Genomic DNA, 25,435 nt, shown 5'->3' on the forward strand with positions numbered 1-25,435 from the left:
CTCTACCGTGGCCTGCCGCAAGACCCTGCAGCGCATCGTGAAAGCAGCTGAGAAGGTCATCAGTGCCCCCCTTACACCCCTCATGGACATTTACAACTCCCGCCTCACCCACAAAGCCAGCAGGATCGCGGGTGACCCCACCCACCCATCCCACAGTCTCTTCAGCTTGCTGTCGTCGGGGAAAAGACTGCGGCGTCTCCGGGCCAGAACCAGCAGGCTCAAGGACAGCATCTTCCACCAGGCTGTCAGGGCTCTGAACTCTATCCCTGCACTACCCCTTCCCACCCCTCTACCTTCTGCCAAATAAGGCAGCCCCCCCTTCCATCATCGCCTGCCGTCCAATGCCACTATTCCACTTTAATATTCACTCAGGACTGTTATACTCAGCTGCTACCTGTTTCTTTCTTAAAAATGCACTACCTCACTTCAAGTCACTTTTTTCCATATTTTTTGCACCATATTACATTTTATATTGTATTCATTTTTGTTTGTACATATTCCAGTTGCTATTTTACTTTTATCTATTATCTATTATTATCTTTATTATTTTTTTTATTTTTATACTCTGTGTTTTGATACTGCTTGTTTGCACATGGGGAGAGGGGAAAGCAATTTCATCCGTGCCGTATGTTCTACATATATGCATACTGGACAATAAAGCTGACTTTGACTTGGATATAAAAATACGTAGAGGAAAATTAAATCCCGAAAAGTACCCTAAGTCACAGAGGAGCTAGATCAGTTTCATTTTAATGACATTTCCGCCTGTCAAAACTGTCGCCACTTCCAGGAGCGTCACTGTTATGCACAAGCCATCCTGGTTGCGGTTTCCAATTCCAGGGAATATACGCAGCGCCACACCATATGTTTGTATTTGTTATTTTCCTAGATGTGAGTGCGCAACTGAGCATCAATTGTACCATCCCAACTAACGATGTCAGGCTTTCGTTTTTGTTCTTTTCTAAAGATTAATTTCAATCACAACTCGGTGACTACTCGTAAAAGCCGAGTGTGCCCTCAGTCCCTTCACTCTCGCTCCCGCATGAGGCGTTCAATTGCGATCACACAAAAAACAGTGGTCATACAACAAAGTTCCCGACTCCTTGTCTAGAAGGTGTCGTAATTTCGAAATTTCCCGCCAGCGAGTAATGAGTTTCCGGTTCCAAGGTAAACCGCACGGGCAATGATGTTAACACATGAGGCTGCTCCTTTCTAGTTTGCGCAAATGCAGGCGTAGCTTGCAGAAGCGGGGGGTGGGCTAAACGTAGTGCGGACAGGTATAAAAATAGTCGGAAAAATACCTTGGAGAAAACTAGCTGTCATAATATAGACGTAGCCTGAGTCATATACACTAACCACATGCTTCACTGCATTATTATTAATCCGCATCCAAATGTGTGGTTAAACATAAGGAAACATACCTCATTTTTGTCGTACATCTATAAAGCTTAACAACTTTTCTCTTCTTTTTTTTTTTTTTTTTAATTGCCATTAAAAATCAAGAGTGCATATTATACACCATTGGTCCAAAGTTTTGACTCTTTCTCATTCAACTGAATTGCGAAAAGTCTCAAAACTTTTGACCGTGGATGTCCATTAGGTCAGGGAAATAGCCAAAATTTGTCAAATTCCATAAACCTTTACTGCACTCCACGGTTATGAAAATGTATACTGTAATTTTCATAACATAAACCCTTACTATTTTCCTACTCTTTGAACCTTGTGTCTCATTGTCTACTTTGGCTAATTTATGGATTTTTACAGGCTGATGAGAGGCAGGTCTTTTTATGTAAATATGCCATAATAGGCTGTATTGGCTGAGCCAAAATTGTGTTGGTTCGTTCCACTGAAATGGATCTACGTGACCTCTGCATTGTAATTTACATACGTTGCTAATTACTACCAAAAAAAAAGTTCTACTCACGGTTTCCAGTCATTTTTTAGTAATTAGCGTTTTCGTGTCGGTCTATTTTTCCCCCGTGGCGCAGTGATATTGATACGGCGGAGTCGTATCGTCAGTGTGTGAAGCCATTTTAGGTCACGTGCACCAATAGGAGACGAGGACTGTTGCTATGCGCTTCGATAAACAAACAATATGGCGGCGACCGTGCCAAGCTACGACACGAGCGAAGATGAACCAAAGATAAGAAAACCGCATTCGGAATTTAGTCAAAAGGCATCGAAACGATGCTATATGCATCTCTCAACTGTCCAAGGGCGAAAAGGGGCAGGAATTTGGAAAAAACGTGCAGAGCCCGCGTGGTTGCGTCAGACAATGGCTTTCTTCTCAGGCTCCGTCGAAGGATCTTGCTGAAAATGCGTTGACTGGGATTTTTAACGACATTCACTACAGGTAAGCCACACGCACGCCTTTACTACAAGGTTAATTGTTATTAACTTATGCTAAAAAAATCTTATTTAAACTAGTGTCGTAACAATACCATTTTTTAGCCCAGATATCAATACCACTTTGTTATAAAATGTATATAGGGTACAGTGTGTCGAAAGTGAATCCAGTAGAACTTTTTATTGCATACCAGTTATGGGTGACAATGGCTAAATAAACCTTTTGGCTCAAGAACATCAAGCTGTAGTCAATAAAAGCCCTGATACTGACGTGGCAGTGATTGCTGTTAGTCTGCAGATAGATTTACAGTGTAAATTGCATTTTTTCACAGGAGGAGGCAACAGAACGAGGACTGACGTCTCTAAGGTCTCTGCAGCTCCTGGCACTAGTGTGTGTTCAGCACTCATTGGCATCCATACATTCACAGGTTGTGACTCTGCTTGTGCCTTTCATGGCAAAGGCAAAAAAAACCTTTTCTTTTGCACGTCATAAAAAAGAATACCTGACTGGGTTTGCAAAGCTGGGCAGCAGTTTTAAACTTGACCTACAAACATTTAACACGTTGTGTAAATACGTGTGCCACCTGTTTTGCCAGTCATGTGCCAAAAATGATGCCAAATGCAGATCTTTCTGTATGGCCTCGTCAGTCTTGCCAGAACATTCTATTCCCCCCAAAACTGATGCTCTGTACCAACATTGCAGGACAGCAGACTATCAAGCAGCAATTATGAAACGTTGTCTGACAGTTAAAATGTGTGCCCCTTCACCCATTGGGAATGGGTGGGACATTGAGGATGGGCAGTTGGCAGTGACATGGATGACTAAAAATCCTGCCCGATACTGTTTTGCAAGTAGTCAACTGTAGTTGAAAGGCAACCAATTGTGACATGGGAAGATGTTCCTGTATGTCTGCAAAACTTTCTTGTACTGATTTATATCTGTGCCAAGCATGTGAGAATGTTTCCAAAGAAACAGAAGACACTTGGATGGGATGATGACTTTGAGTAAAGCGATTTTGAGGAGTAATGTTGTCATGTACAGTTTTACTATTCTTTTATTTCTATTTTTTTTAATTCGTTTTTCAATATTTGTATGTGTAATCATGTGTATTTCTATAGTATGAGATACTTCCATGTTTAAATAAATGTGTACCAACAGTACTATACTTGAATGATTCCAACCTTTTGTGTATATACAGTGTGATTAAAAAAGGCTGTGCCAAAATCAAAATGCCATGTCAAAAACGAAAAACATAAAAAAAAAATAAAAACTACCTTGGACAGATGTAGGAAGTAACTAAGTTTAATTTCATGTTTTCATAGTACTCAAATATGGCCATCACCAGCAGCATGGACAACATCAAGTTGACATGAGAATTCCTCCCTCCCGCGTTGATTGCGTCTGTTATGTAATCTTTCATGTCATCAATATTCGCTGGAAGTGGTGGAACATACACTTAGTGTATAACATACGTTATGTGCCATAAAGATGGATAACGAACTTTGTCTTTAACATACCAACACGTCCAGCAAGTACTGATGATGTGAAATATTGAACAACAGTCGCAATCAAGACAATAACTGCGACATGCACACGTTTGAGAGGAATTCTCATCGTGGCTTGATTTTGTCCGTGCTGCTGGGTGTGCTCACATTTGAGCACTTGTGAAACATGAAATAAAACTTGGAAGTTATCTTCAACACGTGTCCATCACTTCTTTTGTGATGTCTTTCATTTTTTAAGTATCACCTTATGATTTTGGCACATTATATTTTTGATCACCCTTTAATTTTTTTGTCTTATTCCATTTTTGCCATGATTCACATCTAGGAGGGTGTGGTAGCAATTGGGTTGATTTTCAGCTATTTATGATCATGGCGTGCATTTTTTATTTTATATATTTCATTGCATAGTAGGTTGTGATATTTTTAATATGACACATAAGCCTTTAGCTTAATTCAATATATATTTCATTGTGCTGGGTGCAAATCATTAATGTTGAAGTGTTTCCTTCAAGAAATTAGCTACATTTCTCATTCTGAATTCACCTATGTGTATACTAAGGCACCAATACTTGTTTCAAATGTTTGGTAGATGTGTTTATGACATTTGATAAAGATTTTGTGTTGCCAGAATTAATATAACACTTAAAACAAGCAAAAACAGCAACACTAGATCTGTATTTTTGTGTATTCACATCAGGATACATTTCTGGCTGGTGACTAAGTTAGGAGGGTATTGGCTTTGAAAAAATCAATTTTCTAAGCACTTTTTCCATGGTCCCAATAAAGCCATATTTCCACAAGCTTGTCCATTCGCAGCACTTCCTGGTCAACTCTAATCTTTTAATGGACGACGGTCTCACAGAAGAAGTTGTAGCTGTCAGTGAAGGGTGTTTCAGTTCTGAAAAACACGCACACACACATAAACCATGTGAGAACTGTTTCATCCATATCATATTTACATAATCTTCCAATCCAAATTTTATAGGCTTGTCTATTCTGCCATTTTTTCCTGAATAAAATTATCAAATAGGTTTTTGGAACTACGGTTAAACAGACTAAATACTATGTTATTTGTCAATCTAAACTTTTTGCTCAAAGTTAACAATCTAACATCATAATAATGACCGCTACAGCCCAGAACTCACATTGCAAGTCTTAACTTCATATGTGATCTGACCAGAAGCCCACAACTCCCATAGTTATTCACAACAAAAGGCGTGTGTGTGGCTTACCTGTAGTCAATGTCGTTAAAAATCCCAGTCGACGCATTTTCAGCAAGATCCTTCGACGGAGCCTGGGAAGAAAGCCATTGTCTGACGCAACCACGCGGGCTCTGCACGTTTTTTCCAAATTCCTGCCCTTTTTCGCCCTTGGACAGTTGAGAGATGCATATAGCATTGTTTCGATGCCTTTTGACTAAATTCCGAATGCGGTTTTCTTATCTTTGGTTCATCTTCGCTCGTGTCGTAGCTTGGCACGGTCGCCGCCATATTGTTTGTTTATCGAAGCGCATAGCAACAGTCCTCATCTCCTATTGGTGCACGTGACCTAAAATGGCTTCACACACTGACGATACGACTCCGCCGTATCAATATCACTGCGCCACGGGGGAAAAAAAGACCGACACGAAAACGCTAATTACTAAAAAATGACTGGAAACCGTGAGTAGAACTTTTTTTTTGGTAGTAATTAGCAACGTATGTAAATTACAATGCAGAGGTCACGTAGATCCATTTCAGTGGAACGAACCAACACAATTTTGGCTCAGCCAATACAGCCTATTATGGCATATTTACATAAAAAGACCTGCCTCTCATCAGCCTGTAAAAATCCATAAATTAGCCAAAGTAGACAATGAGACACAAGGTTCAAAGAGTAGGAAAATAGTAAGGGTTTATGTTATGAAAATTACAGTATACATTTTCATAACCGTGGAGTGCAGTAAAGGTTTATGGAATTTGACAAATTTTGGCTATTTCCCTGACCTAATGGACATCCACGGTCAAAAGTTTTGAGACTTTTCGCAATTCAGTTGAATGAGAAAGAGTCAAAACTTTGGACCAATGGTGTATAATATGCACTCTTGATTTTTAATGGCAATTAAAAAAAAAAAAAAAAAGAAGAGAAAAGTTGTTAAGCTTTATAGATGTACGACAAAAATGAGGTATGTTTCCTTATGTTTAACCACACATTTGGATGCGGATTAATAATAATGCAGTGAAGCATGTGGTTAGTGTATATGACTCAGGCTACGTCTATATTATGACAGCTAGTTTTCTCCAAGGTATTTTTCCGACTATTTTTATACCTGTCCGCACTACGTTTAGCCCACCCCCCGCTTCTGCAAGCTACGCCTGCATTTGCGCAAACTAGAAAGGAGCAGCCTCATGTGTTAACATCATTGCCTGTAGATCCATTTCAGTGGAACGAAATCCATTTTCTAAGCACTTTTTCCATGGTGCCAATACAGCCTATAATACGATGACGATGATATGGTCCAATGAGGTCTGTGTATGAATACATTTTCTTAAGGTCAGGATGCGTAATATAGTCCCAAAATTACAGTAATTCCAGTAGCATTGCAATTCTGACAAATATCAGTTGTGAATATACAAATTTGGGGGTGCTTATTGTAGACAAGGAGTTAAATACATGGGATGTTTGAAACTCTCCCCAAGAAGATGAAAATCTGCGTTTGTATGTTTGTGTCGGTTCACGCTGCTCCCCAGGGCTGCAGCCAATCACAAAAGGCCTGAGGTTGTCAAAGTCCAATTTACTTAAGAAAATGCTCTCCCACTTATAAGTCGTAGAATGTAATGAATGTAAATTGAGCATCACTGCCAAGGGGTCCATTATTCCAGCCCGACACATTATTTTCTCAGAACCAGTTGATATAAGGTAAGGCTTTAATGAATAAAAACAACAACCTAATTAGTTTGAAATGTGAAGTTGTGATTGCATGACAAATCGTCTTGTCAATTATTTTTTATGGAAATCATCATGTGATATTGTGATGGCACCTGAATATAGAGTGTGCATAATATCGTCTGAAGTGAAGGTCATTTGAATGCAGAAGGATAAAGGTGACAACTCACCTCGTAGTTTGGAGGGATTCTGGCACCGAACCCCAATGCTGAAAATCTTTTGTCACTAAAAATAAAATGAAAAAAGAAAATCTATCAGGCAAACACCATATAGTGTGGATCGGAATTTGCGTTGCTTTTGACAGTAATCTCAAACATATTCATAGTTTATCCATCTGTTCACATCTCCAAGGTCAAACCTCCTGCTTGTTTGCATTTCATAAATGTTAAAAGGCTGCATTACAATTTGAAATTTCTCCCACGGTCCCCGCAGGCGGCTCTTGCGCCTTCTCTTCTCAGACAGACCAGCTCACAGTCTTTATCCTCTTCACTTTCCCTTGTGTGCATGCTTTAGATGATCCTGATAATAATGTAACACTTGTCATGCCGCCAGGTATAAAACCTTTCATAGGCGAATGTTTTTTTTAACCATTACAGGTTACTCATTTAACTCATTGGCTTCTAGTCATCCAAGCCATTTTGATTGGGAGGGGGAAATGAATGGCACTGAAATGTGAGCATTTTCAGCCAGTATTACTAGTTCAAATTAATTGGAGTCATCAATGTCATGCAGTGAGTTAAGTACTATGAAAAAAAAAACTTTAGAGTGTAACTTGAGGCCATAACCTCAAGGTAGATTTTAATTACAAAAACATAAAGTACAATAATGATTATTAATGATTGCTCATATGTATGTTTCTTTAAATGACCAAAAATAGCTACTTGCTCCAGAAGGATTAAATGTCTTAAGTGTCAACTTTTAAATCTCCGTCCACTGTAATGACCATTCTACCTGGTGCGTCCAAGGCTTGTTTCAACTGATACACATTGTTTTCGGTTGTGCCTGCCAATAATAGCGCATTCTTTTTTGTCAATAAGCAGGTAACTGTGGGACTATCAGCCTTCTTCTTATCTGTCTGCTGTTTCCCGGCTTGATTTGTGGCACAACAAGATTCTCAAGAGGACATTTTCATTCGTCTGCATCACACAACCACTCCACATTTTGACAGATGGATAAGACAAGCTGATGTAAAAGGTTTAAATGACATTGAAATGGAGTCATAAAGTGGATGTTATTTTTATCCAAAGTGTTTTTGCTTCAGTTGACTGGTCTTTGCTATCCATCTTAAGTGGAGTTTGAATGTAACTTGCTTTTAAAGTAAACGCACTTCACGAACAACATTGTGCTAATCAATTTTCAGTCCCAACGTGCATGAAATGTTGATAAGGAAAAATACATTCCTAAATGAGTAGAGTACAGTAGTATAGTAACTAGAACCCGGAGGTGCGAACATACCAACCCGATTTTAGCATCTCTTCAATGGCTCCCAGTACATTACCGGATACATTTTAAGATATTATCTTTTTTTTTTTTTAATGTTTGAATAATGTTGCGCCACCATATCTGTCAGAACTGCTTCAGCCTTACAGTCCAACCAGAACCCTCAGATCAGCTGACCACCTGCTTCTAGAAGTCCCAAGATCAAGGCTGAAGCTTAGGGGTGACAGTGTATTTGCGGTGATGGCGCCCAGGCTGTGGAACCAATTACCACTTACTTTTTGACAGGCCCCTTGACTTGCGGATTTCAAATCACGTCTTAAAACATTTTATTTGTCTTCAGCTTTTAATGTGCAATGACCTCGTCTTTTATTTATTTTTTATGTGTTTCTTTTATCTTTGAATGTTAACTTATTTGCTGTTCTATGGTATGTAAAGCACTTTGGACTCCTTTGCGGATTTTTTAAATGTGCTATTCAAATAAAGTTGATTGAGTAGAGCAGAGCAGAGCAGAGCAGAGTAGAGTAGAGTACAGTACAGTAGAGTAGTCAAAGGTTTTGAGACATTCCACTATTCAGTAGGATGACAGACTGCTTCAAAACTTTTGGCTGTGTGTGTAGAGTGATAAATGTAGTAGAAATTATACTTATGTTACTATATATATATATATATATAAATATATATATATATATATATATATATATATAAACTAGGGCTGTCAAACGATTAAAAATTTTAATCGAGTTAATTACAGCTCAAAAATTAATTAATCGTAATTAATCGCAATTAATCGCAATTCAAACCATCTATAAAATATGCCATATTTTTCTGTGAATTATATATATATTCTGTAAAATAAATTGTTGGAATGGAAAGATAAGACACAAGATGGATATATATATACATTCAACATACGGTACATAAGGACTGTAGTGGGCATTTCACTCTACTGTCATTTAAATCTGTCTATGCTGTCCTCACTCCGAAGCGTCTACTTTTTCCAACACTAGACAGCTAGTGAACGACGCCTGAATAATCAGACTTCTTCCTTTTTCATCTGATTTATTAATAAATTGGCCTCAAACCATTGTCCCCTTTAAAACTACAAAAAAAAGTACACAAGCATTGTATTAGCAACAACGTTAGCTTAGCACGCTATACAGGTTAACTAAACATAAACAAAAAGCGTCTCATACAAAAAATATAACATTTCGCTTATTAACATAATATGTACATTCTTTACAACAACCATACTTACGGACAAATCTTGTCCAAGGATCATATAAGCACAACAGAGACGTCGTGCAGCCATATTGAACGAGAGGAGAAAAACAATAAACCATGTCGCAAAGCGACCACAAGAGTTCGCTGTTAGCACAAAAAGCCTTGCTGTAAAACTTAGCAAAAGGCAGAATACTGTCTGAGCGGGACATGTGCGTTAATTGCGTCAAATATTTTAACGTGATTAATTTAAAAAATTAATTACCGTGCGTTAACGCGTTAATTTTGACAGCCCTAATAAACAAATTAATCCGCAATATATGTGTATATATATATATATATATATATATACTATTATCAGTGTTTGCTGATACTATTTCACTATAAGAGAACCTTAAGAGGTCACTTGAACAGATGTAACCCATCCATTCAAGCCTTTTGTGCTGTTTCTCATTTACACTGCCTTGGGCAAATGAATATTTACAAGTGGTGATTGCAGATCATTTAAACTTGTGGCACTTGTACATGTCACGGTGAAATATCCAATACTGGAACCAATTAACCTGAGGTGCATCCTTTTGTATTGTAGAAGGAAGTCAGAGTGCCTGGAGAAGACCCATGCTATTTAGTAAAGAAGATGCAAACTTCACACGATAACCTGAAATGAAATTTGAACCAAGGACCTTTTAATCATGATGCAGATTTGCACCACGCTCTATGTACTGTGTACTTCACACTTATATACCATAACTGAATCGTTTTACAATGCTTTATTTCTGGAACTAATTGTAACACGCATAATTAGTGAATATAAATGTAAAAATTAATTGAGAGATATGCAAATCAAATTAAAAACTGGTTCTACTTCAGGTTTACTACAAGTACCGTGCTACTCCTAGAAAAACAAAATGTTTAAAAAGTTTTGCCCGTTTCATACCTCTGCACCTTGAAAGTGTCTGATACAAACAACCTGCAGGATTTAGTAGACGTTTCTGAAAGAATGCTAATTTGTTTGCTGCAATGAATCCGTTCTAAGGCGAAAAAAGAAGTGAGTCAAGCCATGCAGCCTGTTCCTCTTCAGTACAGCATATGCTCACCCAAATGTGAGCGCACTCTTGTAAAAATGTTGCAAACAAATAGGATTCATTATCCAGCACAGCGCGGTACTGACATTACTTACATTAACCTTGAAATCTATACATGTTTTACGTATATGAACACAAATCCTTTCCATTATGCTTTACAGGGGTTTTATGTTGAGGTACGCAGTGGTGTATTTTTTTTTTTTTTTTTTTAGCCCACTTTATCAGCACGTGGAGTATAATAGCACTCTCAGCAAGGTAAATGAGCCTCTGCCCACACAGACAAAAGCATGTCACGTTAGCTCCATCATGCACTCCTCTGCAAGGACTCGAAAAACCCACATCACCTCTATTCACTAAGGGCTAAAAGGTTTGCTTGCCCACGTTTTGTACCTCACTATTTCAATTTGGCAGGGAAGGGCTGCCTACACTCATCATCAACCCAGACCCGTCAACAACACGGAAGATGCTCTTGTGTTTCCATGTAAATAGGTGAAACTAAATGACAAGTATTCACTGTCTCTAATGTTATCTCTGGGAAGCTATAATTAGCCAGACAGTTCTCCCCTGAAATTCAATAGGAAGATCTGCATAAATCAGGAGCCAGTGTTAATCCTCATCTGGCTTAGTTTTAACAGATGAACGAGGTCTTGCTATAAAACAGGTCGGACGATAAATCATTTCAATATCAATGAACCTGAAAACTAAAATATTTTGTGTTCACGTGCTCTGATCTAATATTTTCCAATTCAACATGGTGGTGACACATACTAAAGGAAAGCAAAATCCCCCAAAGTATCTTTCCTCCATGATTCATTCTACTACACGATTCCGCTCCCTGGTGTGGTTGTGTTAATTATTATTGTAGTACATGCACGTGTGTGGTTCTGGGTAATGAGCCCGATGCGAGAAAAGTGGATGAGCGCAAGCTGCAACAGATGCCGACAAAAAAAAAAACCTTATCACAAAGATATCCACATGAGGAAGCACACTGATCCACGTTGGAGAGCTACATGCGAAACAGTAACACTTCACGTAAATAGCTCAAAATACAGAGGGGAATGAACTGTACAATTTGTACTGTATTGTCACAACGGTTCTGAGACTTAAAACTTTTTCCGGCATGACAGTTAAAAAAAAAAACAATAATATTTTCTTCAAACGGAGAAGTCGGTTTTATGTTCCTCTCTCATGCAGGTGTATCTCAATAAATGAAAATATTTTAGGGAAACATTTTTGATACATGAATTCAGTTGTTAAAGTGCATAAGACATTAGAAAGCATGTTTATTTCATATTACACGTGGTATTTTATGCTCCTTATAAAATGAAATGGACCGCATGGATATGTGGAAGTGATCGATATATATATTTTTTTTTTTTTCAACTTTTTAAATCACGCGCCATGAAAATGAGTAAATTCCGGCTGGAGTCGCCGGTTGAGGAAGAAGGCGGATGTGACGTCAGAGAGTGAGATCATCTCCACTTTACAGCCATACTATTGTATGCAGAAGGACTATGGATTCAGCTGATTTTGTGGATTAATTTGTTTATTTTTTGCGTCATGCCAGCCCACTGTGCTGCAGGCTTTTGTTGCTACACCAAGGAAAGTGGTGCGAGCCTTTTGGGGTTTCTAAAAGATCCTGTTCACCACAAAGAATGGGCAAAACAAGTCCGACAATCGAGGGACCATTGGACGGTCGAGGAAGGGAGGAAGGTACGTGTTTTATATTATGTCAAATACTGGGATCATGGCACACGTTTTAATGAGGAGGTACTTGCATTTTGTGGGTCACAATGCTCCCTGTCCAATGGTTGAGGCGGGAGTGCCCATCCTTATCAGCCGGCGACCAAGGCGCGTGACAAGCCGCCTATTTGTCCACCGAGAAGGCGGGAGTACCTGCCTCCCTCGACTGACGAGCAGTGGTTTGTCGCACACCATGGTCGCCAGCCGATGAAGGCAGGAGCACCCATGCCCGGGCTGCCACGCGCTCACGTCTCCAGTTCTCGATTGTGTCGAGACTTCCACCCCCCTCGGCCCTCTTTACGTGCCCGCTTAAAGAGCGTACTACTCGTCTTGGGCTCGCGGAGCCCCCTGCCCTCATCTCCGGTTCTCGATTGCGTCGGGACTTCCACCCCTCTCAGCCCTGCTTGCGTGCCCGCCTAGAGAGCGCTATATTCGGCTTGGGCCCGGGCAGCCACACGCTCCAACGTCGACCGGTTTGTCTACCGAGAACGCAATGCGCCATTTTCGGAGTTTATTCCCCTGCTGCATCTCCGGAAACGAGCACTCCCCTTGGACGCCCACTGACATTGCCCTGCATCCGGTGGGACTGCCTGCCGGGGCCGCAACAAGGGAACGATGAGCCGAAACTTGGTCTCCACCGGGGCCTGGCCGATCGGTGAAGGCAATCACCCACGACACCGTATGTGAAATGAGTCGGGGTAGTTTTGTGTGATCTTTTGTGTTAGAAAGGCGAGGAAGAGACTTGAAAAAGCCGCTTGGGTCTCATTAGCGTGTAGCCTAGCTCTCACGCCGGACTAAGTCCGGTGGCATAAAATACCGTTATACTTAGATACAAAGAATATGCTGTAAAAAAATTATTAGAGTAGATAATAGAGAGATAAAAACAATAATGACAATTTGTGTCATGTTCTTCTATATGCCACATGCTTCCTCTGGATCGACAATATCACTTGAAAGATCCACACTTGAACCAGAATTGCTTAAAAACGCTTCCTCCTCCATTGGGCTCAATGCTTAATCCGCTGAAATCACTCATTCTCTGACGTCATCACCAAGATGGCGGTGCCAAACCGCGATAACGACAGGAGGAGCTAAACAGCAGATTTAAAGACGCATTTCTTATCATCTGCGCTTTGCCAAATTGTTTTGTAGTTGAATTGTCTCAAATTATGATTTTAATTCCAATAATAATGTTATTTAGGATTTTTTTGTCATGTTATATACACCTAAATTCAAAAGGTGAAACTCACATATTAATTAAAAAGAAATCTTTTGTGTTCTTTTAATAATTTTGAAGAGTCTAGCTTCGATTTTTGAACAGCTTTTTCCCCCAAGTGCTAAAAACAAAACAAAACAAACAACAGCAAAAACAAAACACAGGAAAAACAAAGCTCATGTTAAAACAGGATAATTGAAGTGAAGCGGTAAGGAGGGCAGACAAGAAAACAGATGAAAACTGAAAGTATTGATTTACAAAAATACAAAAAACAAATACAAATGCATCAAAGCAAAAAATAGGTAATACACTTTTTATATAAACCGAAACAAATGCAAGGTGGTGAGAACACATGATCACTCGGACAGACAAAGAACTGAAAAGAAGTAAGGGAAGCAGAAAACTAAATACAAACAAAGTAATGGCACAACAAGGACTATCTGCAAAAGCTGATTGGAGGAGCTGATTGGTTAGTGCGAGGGAAGCAAGAACAAGAAGAGGTTAAATTGAGAACCCAATCATTCAGCACACATGAGAAGAATTAGAAACAACGGTAAATCAAACATGGCCAGGAACAAACCAATAAAGTACACCATATACTAGTATATTGACCATAACATCCATAACATAGTTTCACAACAACTGCTATTTCGTCAATTGCCTAGTGACCATAAATTCCCAATAATAATTATAATAAGTTTCCTACATTGAACAATTGAATTTATTGAAGTTTTCTACAATATTACATATTTTCCAAATGCACTCATATGCTGTATAAAGAATGATGCAAAAATCTTCACCACGTCTTACGTTGTCCTTGAATCAACTTTTTCACAGCAGTCATTTTGACATTTGATTTTAAATCAGAATATCACGATCAAATAACGTGAAAAATAAAAACAAAACAAATTTCGAGAAACTTTTCTGGAGGCGTGATGTCCAACTACACGAAGGCTGCTTTCAGACATCTGATTCCAATCGGATTCCTCCTCGAATCTGATTTTTTTTTTTTTTTTTTTTTTTTTTTTTTTGGAGGGCTGAGTGGTTACAGTATTTTTAGCAACTGTTCAAATCGGATCTTAGCCTGTTCAGACTGGGCCACATTATTGACACACCTGGCAGGTTACTGTGGGAACAAAGGCATCAATCAGCTTAGAGTGACATCAGGGAAAGTCAAAATCCATCTGAACTGTTCAGATTGAGAAGCATCTTGTCCATATCTGATATGAAACTACCTCCCGTGTATGGTTTCAATCTATCTCGCAAATTTCTGATTTCTGTGCTTTGTGACTGTTCAGATTACTAAAAAAGTTTTGGCTTTTTTTTATTTTTGGCTGCCAGTCTGAACAAGACCTAAGGAAGTGATGCCCAAGTCCGGTCCTAGAGAGCCCCTATCCAGCTTGTTTTCCATGTTTCCCTCCTTTAACACACCTGAATCAAATTATCAGCACATCAGCAAGCGCTGCAGGAGCCTGATAACGATCCTGATTATTTGATTCAGGTGTGTTGGAGGAGGGGGACACGGAAAACAAGGTGGAGAGGGGCTTTCGAGAACCAGACTTGGGCACCCCTTATCTATCTAAATCGATTACATGGTGATTTTTTATTTGTTTCAGTTCAGCGCTATTAGTCACAGGTTTGTTCTGCCAGTTTTTTTCCACTAATCCCTCAACTCTGCCAGTCAGCCACACCCACCTAATTAATCACCAATGCATTGCCAGAGCTCATGCAAGAGGCCCGGACACTTAAGCCTGAGTTATGTTCCTGCTTTGCGGTGACGGCGAAGTGACTACGGCGTCAATGAGCATTCGATAGTTCTGCTGTGAAGGAACGCGTTGCTCTGTAATTCACCGCCAAGCCACTAGAGTGGTGTGGCGTTATGTTTGTACGGTTTTGGGGCATGCTTGTTGACTTCCTCTAGTCTAGTTTAATGGAGAAAAATAAATAAATAAACAAAGCAAGATGGAACGCTTGAATGTGGATCTTCAGCTCATCAACATTAAATAAATGTAAATAAATGTTGTTCATACAAATGTTGAAGCACAGGCGACGCAGAAGACGGTTTCGAGGCGGTCTGTCCGACTTTTGAGTCCGCACAGAGAGTTCTAGCCTCGGGTGGAAACCAGCACGCTGTGGCGGCTAGCTTCAAACTGGCGTCTAGCACTGCGTCCAGCGTTTTGTCCGAGGTCTGCAAAGCCATCCAGCCCGATTTGTTTGCCGTGTCTTACAACCAGCCAGTGGGAAGCCATAGCAGATTTCTGGCAGCTATGGAGCTTCCCGAACTGCGTTGGAAGCCTTGATGTTAACGTTATCATAAAAGCACAGAGGCACTCTCAATCAGTGATAATGTATTGAGTGTGAACTGTCTGTTGTTGAAAATCAAACATCAAAACAACTCTTTTGACACCAAACCTTTGCTTTATTGTTCATATACTATTATTATTCTTCAGACCGCCGCGATGTTCTGGGAAAATGTGGCCCAGATCGGATTTAAACCACATACGAAATTGACTTAGATCGGATTTGAAATGGTCCATTTCTATGTGACTTGTCCCGTTCAGACCGTCAAGTTAATGCCTCACTTGAGTCGGAAAAACATGAAAAAATCGGATTCGTGCATTAAGACCTGCAGTATGAACGTAGCCTTATACGTGGCTTGATCTTCTGTTGCCGGACCCCGTCTGCCCCTGACCTCGAAATACCTGCCTCGTCATCAGACTTCTACCCAAGACTACTAGTCCTGTTTTTGCCTGTCACTTTAGCTGTTTTGGCGTTTTGCTATAATGACAGAATTCGTTAGTTGTCATTATTTTATTTTTCCAAAGACAAACAAATTGGTGGTTAATCGCTGACTGGATGGGATTCTGTCCTAATGCACAGACAAATAGATGATGGAATTAGACTGTTTTTGAAAAATTACTGATTTGTGGATCATATGCTCCTAAACAAACTTATTTGTATTTACTGGGGTTAATTAAAAAAAACATTAAAAAATGTTTTCAAAACAAAAAGAAAAAAAAATCAAAGTGAGAAAATATTACAAAGCCCGAATGATTCTGAGGCAGTTATTCACTTTCATCTGGTTTAATGTGTTATCCCATTCAGATGGAAATAATTTTCAACAGCTCCGAATGTAATGAATGGCACTTAACATTGGCTGAATTGCTCAGCCACACTTCAACATGACAAAATTCACTTATCTTATTTGTTAACCAGTCACAGTTAGTTTATTGATTTTATGGTGTCTAAAATTAAAACAATAGCTTCTGTATGACAAGAATTTATGATCAGAACATTACAAAAGGAATATGCTTGTTTCCATTTCACACTGGCAGTTATGCTTGAATGAACCATTAAATGTCAGGAAAATCTTTGGGGGAAAAAAAAGAACCAATAAAATTGGATTTAAATGCCAAACAGCTGATCTAAAGGTCAAAATGTCATCCTTCTAATATATTTTCTCAAAATGCCTACACGCCAAATGCAAACACGTGATCAGGTACTTCAAGCAGCGTGTCCAGAATATTCTAACAAATGTGACTCTGCTAGTTCGCTGATTAGCTTTACACAACTGTGCAAACAAAAGACCAAATAGATTTAGTTGTCCCCAAATAAAATGAAAACATTGAAAGTGACTTAACTAGACAAGAGGACACACAGTAAACAGTACCGCAAATTTATCAGCGAGCCCAAAATGTGTCCAACAGTTTGAATAAACAAATGCAAAACTCAATTACTTTTCCGATACAAAGTTTTCTTCCTGTCATAAAGCGTGTCATGCTAAGAAGAGAAAATGTTCCATGCATAGGCGGAGTTTGACTTTTGGGGTGGGGGTGGGGGGGCACAATATGTTGATGACCCCAAAACGCAGTGTCAGCAATAAAATTAACTTACAAGAATATTTAAAATAATAAGTTGACAATGAGCGTTTTTTTGTTTCCCATCATTCTTGAGGGGAACTCTAAATCAGGCTGCTTAGGCAATACTTTTCGCCAAGATCGTCATCCATTGAATTTGGTACGCCAGCCGGTGTCGTGCCAATGTAGTTACACCCGTCAAAAATTGTATCCCCTGGGCGGAGCCATATGGAGGTAACTTTTGGTCTTTATTATTCCATCAAAAAAAGTTGCTTCAATCAAAATATTAATTTTTCAACCCAAAAAAATCAATCAAAAAAAATTTTTTTTGAAACTCAAAAAAACAAAAAAAAATGCATGTGAAAGCTATTTTTTCTTTGATTCATTTTTACTTTATTCATTTTTGATTGAAGCCAAATTTTTTTTTTTTTTTTTGATTGAAGCAACTTTTTGATTGAAGTAATGTTGATTTGTGTTTGGGCCACATTTTGGCTAGGACATTTTTCTCTTTATTATTCAATCAAAAAATAAGTTGCTTCAAAAAATATATAGATTTTCAAAAAGAAAAATCACTTCAATAAAAAAAAAAGTTTTAAAAAGAACATTTTTAATCATAGAAAAAAGGTTTTGAATGCAAAAAAATATTTCAGATTGAAAAATTTGCATTTGAACACTGAATTTTTGAAAAAGTGAATTGAAAAAGTTTTCTTTGATTGAACCAATCCTTTTTATGTTTGGGCCATATTATGATTAGGGCATTTGTGTTTAAATCATTCAATCCCCAAAAAAGTTGCTTCAATCAAAAACATATATATATATATATATATATATTTTTTTTTTTTTTCAATCAAAGAAATAAATCATTTAATTTTTTTTCTAATATATATATATATATATATATATATATATATATATATATATATATATATATATATATATATATATATATATATATATATATATATGTATATATGTTAAAAAATTATATGCAAAGCAGAGGTTGCGCTAGACTTTTTCGTTGTCTGTCATTTTGACTGACAGGGTCACAAAAATCCGGTCATAATCTATTTTTACCCGTCACTTAAATTTTTTAAATGGTGATAATGACATTGTGGTGACCCTTTGTTTGGCATAATTCACCTTCCGTACTTGTGTGTCCATTTGGCCGAGCGCGTTACCGGCTATGACACAGTCACGTGACAGAGACACTTAAGAGCCGCACGCGTTCCGGCTTGAATAGAGAGTTCACAGAGAGCAGCAGACAGAGCTACAGCGGCTGGACACAGCAATTCGAGCTAACAAGACTCTTAACATTGCATACCACTTCAACATATTCAATAGTATTTAGTTTTCATTCATTTTAAATTAATATTCTGTCCAAACAAGCTTAACAGAGAATCCACACCGTGCCATCACACATCAAGCAGATGAATATGTAACTTTTTCTCCGCAGTGACAAAAACAGTTCACAGTTCACCTGCTGTGGCCTGAACGGAGTCTTACGCCTTCCTCCTGGTGCGCATGGACTTGAATTGTGTGCCCACTTGTGCAGTCCCTGTTTTTTCACCTCTTTTATCAACACCATCGTCGTTTTGGGGCTTTTTGAAGAAACCTAACATTCAGTTGCCTTGATATTTTTCAGAGTAAGGCCAACGATGTCATGCATCAAGAGAGACAATAGCTAATTAATATGCTCACTCGTCACCCTGTGGTCTGGAGTGTGAATTGCAACTTGTCAAAATGACAGATGGACTTCTGTTTTTTCCGTCAACGTTTTAAAAAATCGGTCAACGACGGAAAATATTCGGTTAACGCGACCCCTGATGCAAAGCAAATGACTGTCTAAGGTGCTCGAAAAATAATTTCGACCATTATGAAAATATGTTTTTTTTTGTTCATTTCATTCATTTGTTGCAGTTTTATTGCTTTACAACTTTTATATAGATATAGGAAAGTCAATTACATGCAATGACACTTTTCGGCCAACAGGGGGTCCTGCCTCCCCTGGCCCCCCCTTAAAATCCGCTTATGGTTCCATGTCCTCTTTATTTATCCTCTGTTCATTGCATTGTGCTCTATGTTTTATTTGTTGACAGGTTAACCCTTTATAAGTAACTGTTTTTGGTAATTAAAAAGTAAAATAATTTAGCCCCATAAAGACCTGGCCTTGATTATATGTGGACATCACATTTTGGTCAAGTAGGCCACATTTTTAGCAGCAGCAATCATTCACTGCCAGCCTCTCTCATTGAAAATGGACTACAATATACCAATCAGACGACCATGAAAGAACTACAGTATTCACTATTCAAACTAGGAACAATTTTCCCCACTAGGGGGCACTCATTCTCTTTAAATGAATAATGCTTTGTTTCTGTAATTTTTTTCTCTTGCCGGAATTAAAATATTTATTCATTTTTTGTATTTCTTTGGCTTAATGTGGTAATGTAAGGGATTATTGAACATTATCATTATAACAACAGTTCATATAGATAAGTTTGTGCTGACAGAAAAAAAATACCATCGTTTAAAAAAATCTAACAAAAATAAGAAGTTACAATGTTACTCATTACTTGAGTATTCTTTTCACCAAATACTTTTTTACTTGTACTTGAGTAATATTTATTTTAAAGTAACGTTACTCTTACTTGAGTACAATTTTTGGCTAATCTTCCCACGGATACGAATAAAATGAGGGGCAAGACAATTACCTCTGACCATACAAAAAGTCTATTTTGTTTTTGTTTTTAAAGGGAATTTGTCAGTCAGCATATATTTTTCCAAAAAACTGTGTCTTGCATTTCTGTTCCGATTCACCTTCCTATTGTATTGTCAGTGCCTAACGTTTTTGTCCTAATCATTTCTCATACAATGACATGAATATCTACACATCAATCATTATAACAACAACAGCGGTTGGTCATCATGTCAATCACTGTTTGAATGAGTTCATCATTACATTGCAGCATGGATTGATGAAGCATGATTATTATATAAATTATTCTTATTTGCACATGTAGTCTTTTATTTTCATATAGTCTTTTTCACCATTGATAGATTAACTGTCCTTTGGCCTTTTCACTGTCATTGACAGATGAGTAGAACACTATTTGTAGTAAATAAAAATATATTTTGGGACCAATTATGTGAAATTATATAATGCAATGTTTCAAAATGGCACACAGCAGTTCCAAAAAGCGGTTTTATGCGCCCTCGCCCACTTTCCCTAGGCACTTGCCCGAGGGGGAATCCCCGCCGCCATCTTAAGGGCTGTTCCATTTCCCCAAACAGCTGAAGTGAACTTGGTGAGATCGACTCTTGGAGGGCTTAGTGATCGAGTAAACAACGATGGTAACTTCAGGGCTCCCTGTAGCCCACAACTCATTGTAGTGGTGCACAGAAAATATGTCCATGCAGTGGGGATAATGAAGCTCAAACACAGTTGGCTGCTGTTTACTCACCCACAGAGGAAGAAAATGAATTAAGGACCCAGCACGGTGTTTGAATGTTATACCAAACTGCGTTTTGAATTGTAAAATTAATCATTGTTGTTAAAAAAAAAAAAGAAGAAGAAAAATTAGACTGTCTGTGGCAGCTGTGGCAGAACATATGGAATCAATCACAGGAGTGCCAAAATAAATACATGAATAAATAAACAGATATAAATGAATAAATGAAAATATATAAGTAAAATTTCTTACTTTTACTTTTGTCTTTAAAAATCACAAAAGGAAAAAACAATTTTGCTTGCCTTTTCTATTTTGCTTTTAACGAAAGGAATGTATGTCTATATATTAGGGCTGTTAAACGATTAAAATTTTTAATCGAGTTAGTCATAGCTTTAAAATTAATCGTTATTAATCGCAATTCAAACCATCTATAAAATATGCCATATTTTTCAGTAAATTATTGTTGGAATGGAAAGACGGATATATACATTCAACATACTGTACATAAGTACTGTATTCGTTTATTATGACAATAAATCAACAAGATGGCATTAACATTAACGTTCTGTTAAAGCGATCCATGGATAGAAAGACTTATTATTATATTAAAACCCCTCTTAATGTTTTCGTTTTAATAAAATTTGTAAAATTTTTAATCAAAAAATAAACTAGTAGCTCACCATTGTTGATGTCAATAATTACACAATGCTCATGGTGCTTAAACCCATGAAATCAGTCGCACCAAAGCACCAGCAGAGGGAGACAAAAAACACAAGTAATAAGTGGACATGACACCGTAATATCATTTTAATCTGTTTGAGCGGGGCATGTGCGTTAATTGCGTCAAATATTTTAAGGTGATTAATTTAAAAAATTAATTACCGCCCGTTAACGCGATAATTTTGACAGCCCTACTATATGGTAAATGGTGTTATATTTATATAGCGCTTTTATGTAATATATGTCAATAAAATGGCATTGAGAGGGACTGAAACTAAAACCAATATCAACTAAACTTAAAGAAGGTTAAATGTATTTAAACAACAAATGTCTATAAATTATACCGTAAAGACAAATAAATAAATAATGAATTGCCCAAATAAAATTTCATACAAAACTAATAATTCTAAAAATTCTTTCTAGATACCGACGTATTGCCGTCAGGCACGGAATACGTACGTCTCCGTCTTATAGACGTGAGTCTTCGTATTATTTGTGTGATTTGGAATAGGCAATATAGTGCCACCTCAAAAACATATGGTTGATCCATGATTGTCTGGCATGTGAGTGAACCAGGGCAAGTGTGTTCCATTTACGTCATTTATTATATTTACGTCATATTTCACTCCACCCATTTTCCCCCCGCCCTCCAAGTGGCCTCCGTGTGATGTGGCCAGGGCAAGTGAGCGCGGGCAACTCAAACCATTTTTGGAACGCAGCCCTAGTCTTTACAGCGAGAAAAAAATCGTGACAAACCTGTCGTAGTCTTGACAGATCTCGCCCACGGCTATGAGAGCCTTCAGGTACTCATTGGGCTGGTAGGGGTTGATGTAATGCAAAGAGCAACTGTTTCTCGGGTCTCCGTTGGAGGCTGTGAAGTCAATGGCGACCTGGCAAAGAGGAGGAGAGTGCAAGTTCATAAACACCGGGTCAAGAACTCAATCGTTTAACTCTCAAAACGTGTCAGCTCATGTCGGCGATCCATAAATATGCGGAATAAATAATGGGCTCTGCTCCAAGTTGTTGCTTTTTATACGCCTACACAGATTGAGCACAAATCCCCCTCTGTTCGGATTCTGACAAACTTCATGTACCGTGGCGGTGGTCAGCATTAATATTCATTGCTTCAGGAGTCCAACTGATGATGGAAAAGGCGCGCAAGAGGGGGCCTACCAAAGGGCAACAGATGAAGGAGGTTCAACAGAATCCAGAATTCTGCTGCCTACATACAGTATACTGTAAAAGTAAAACTGCACAGAAAGACAAAAACGTGCAAATTCATACTTAAAAGTCAATCGCTGCCATTGACGAGGAGAAATAGCTAAACTGGCAGCAGATGATCATGTTCCATTGCCATTGACTTCACTAAACATCCAATCTATTCTAACTGGGACTGCCAAACATCTACAGTGGGCCAAATAAGTATTTAGTCAACCATTGTGCTAGTTCTCCCATTTGAAAATACTAGAGAGGCTTGTAATTGTCAACATGGGTAAACCTCAACCATGAGAGACAGAATGTGGGGGGAAAAAAACAGAAAATCACATTGTTTGATTTTTAAAGAATTTATTTGCAAATCATTGTGGAAAATAGGTATTTGGTCAATACCAAAAGTTCATCTAAATAGTTTGTTATGTACCCTTTGTTGGCAATAACGGAGGCCAAACGTTTTCTGCAACTCTTCACAAGCTTTTTACACACTGTTGCTGGTATTTTGGCTCATTCCTCCATGCAGATCTCCTCTAGAGCAGTGATGTTTTGGGGCTGTCGTTGGGCAACACGGACTTTCAACTCCCTCTACAGATCTGGAGACAGGCTAGGCCATTCCAGGACCTTGAAATGCTTCTTACGAAGCCACTCCTTTGTCGCCCTGGCTGTGTGTTTGGGATCGTTGTCATGCTGAAAGACCCAGCCACGTCTTGTCTTCAATGCCCTTGCTGATGGAAGGAGATTTTCACTCAAAATCTCTCAATACATGGCCCCATTCATTCGTTCCTTTACACAGATCAGTTGTCCCGGTCCCTTCGCAGAAAATCAGCCCCAAAGCATGATGTTTCCACCCCCATGCTTCATAGTGGCTATGGTGCAATTCAGTATTCTTTTTCCTCCAAACATGAGAACCTGTGTCTCTACCAACAAGTTCTATTTTGGTTTCATCTGACTATAACACATTCTCCCAGTCCTCTTCTGGATCATCCATATGCTCTCTAGTGAACTGCAGACGGGCCTGGACGTTCACTTTCTTCAGCAGGGGGACACGTCTGGCAGTGCAGGATTTCAGTCCCTGGCGGCGCATTGTGTTACTGATAGTAGCCTTTGTTACTGCGGTCCCAGCTCTCTGTAGGTCATTCACTAGGTCCCCCCATGTGGTTCTGGGATTTTTGCTCGCTGTTCTTGTTATCATTTTGACGCCGTTGGGTGAGGAGGGAGTGGTTGACTAAATTCTTATTTACCCCACTGTATCTCTGTCAGTGGCAGTGAACGAGTTAAACAAAGCACATTTTAAGTGACGCAAACCCACACAGCGACAAACATTTAAAATTTCAGTGACCCAGACGTGAGAAAACAGCTTTATTTACCGTGAAGTGAATCTGGCATCCTCCCATAATGTAATCCAAGAAGGAGTAAACTCTGTGGAGCTTTGGAAAAAGAATTTAAAAAAAAAAAAAAAAACATGAGGTGTTGATTTTAGAGTGGATGCTTGCCATCTGGTTAAGACAAACACTGACATATTGAATGTGTTTTTGTTTAAAGATGTATTCTTAGACAAATTTGAAACACAATGAGAAATACTTGTACATTCCTTACTTTGATGTCAGTTAAGATGACAACTCCTGAGTTTTTATAATTCCTTTTCTTCTGTTTGTACTTAGGATTCACACAATCCCACATCACCTGAAATACATCATCACATACAGTAATATATACAATATGCTCTCATCACTTGTTGAGCCAGTTGCATAGTAAATCTGTGTATAGTAAAGATAACATAAATGTCTTTTCTCCGCCTGAGCTTCACTGACCTTATTTCCGCTGGAGATTTTCTGCATTTCTCTGAAAGTAGCGTAGAACTCTCCAATGAAGTCATGCTTCCCCCTCGAGTCGTAATCCCACACTAGGCACTAGAGAGCATGTGGACATACACACAGCGCTGTTTTTGTCTCTTTCTATAGTAGGACCCACAAGGCCGTGCAATATTCATCAATCATCTACTGATGTCGACCACATTTGTTACACCAGCATGATCTAATGACAAGTGCTGTCTAAAAAAAATCTGCCTTTACGAAGATAAATAATTGTCAGTTTCTTCGCGTGCAAAGCGATACCATACAGTATTAACGTCTTTTTATCCATCTTGCACGTATATGACTTGCACTGCAGGCGTATGGGGCGCCGTTTGTAAAGCAGCACATGCTCAAAATTACAACATTTTCTCACATTTAGCGCAACACAGTGTTTAAAATGGTGTGAAATTTTTAGAGTCACTTTTTTTTTGCACATTTACAACATTATTTAGCAACTTAAATATTTATTTTTAAGAAAGTTTTGGACCTGATTGTTTAAATCCAGAACTAAATATTTTATTTAAATCTTAAACATATATCCTATATCCTAAATGTTAAATCAGGAAACAGTTGGAACTAAATATTTAGCTTAATATGCAAATTCACATGAGTGGAGACCGAAAGTAACAAAATAAAAGCTGGTGGAGCAGCTCAGACTGTCTGCTTACGTTGCTTGAAAATGAATAAAACCTACTAAACGGTGGCAATCTGCTCTTGGACATGAGTCATTGTGATAATGACAATATATAGGTAAAATACATATTTAGGAGAAACTATTTAAAGAGTATTTTGTGTGCTCCAGCTTTTATTTTGTTACTTCCGGTTTCCAGTCATGTGAATTTGCATATTAAGCTAAATATTTAGT

The 25,435-nt window shown here is 38.4% G+C and overlaps 1 protein-coding gene across 1 annotated transcript in view; it reads right to left on the minus strand.

The window, feature by feature from the left end:
* cpne7 (copine VII) overlaps positions 1-25,435 on the minus strand; it is a 71,044-nt gene that overhangs the window by 18,259 nt on the left and 27,350 nt on the right. Inside the window, exons 8-12 of the mRNA XM_057842350.1 lie at positions 24,529-24,627; positions 24,314-24,400; positions 24,085-24,144; positions 22,262-22,395; positions 6,948-7,002 (exon numbers count right to left, since the gene is read on the minus strand). Coding sequence (XP_057698333.1) covers positions 6,948-7,002; positions 22,262-22,395; positions 24,085-24,144; positions 24,314-24,400; positions 24,529-24,627 — 435 coding nt within the window. The remainder of the gene's footprint in view (positions 1-6,947; positions 7,003-22,261; positions 22,396-24,084; positions 24,145-24,313; positions 24,401-24,528; positions 24,628-25,435) is intronic.

This window comes from Corythoichthys intestinalis, chromosome 1, assembly GCF_030265065.1.
Source record: "Corythoichthys intestinalis isolate RoL2023-P3 chromosome 1, ASM3026506v1, whole genome shotgun sequence".
In the NCBI taxonomy this organism is placed as follows: domain Eukaryota; kingdom Metazoa; phylum Chordata; class Actinopteri; order Syngnathiformes; family Syngnathidae; genus Corythoichthys; species Corythoichthys intestinalis.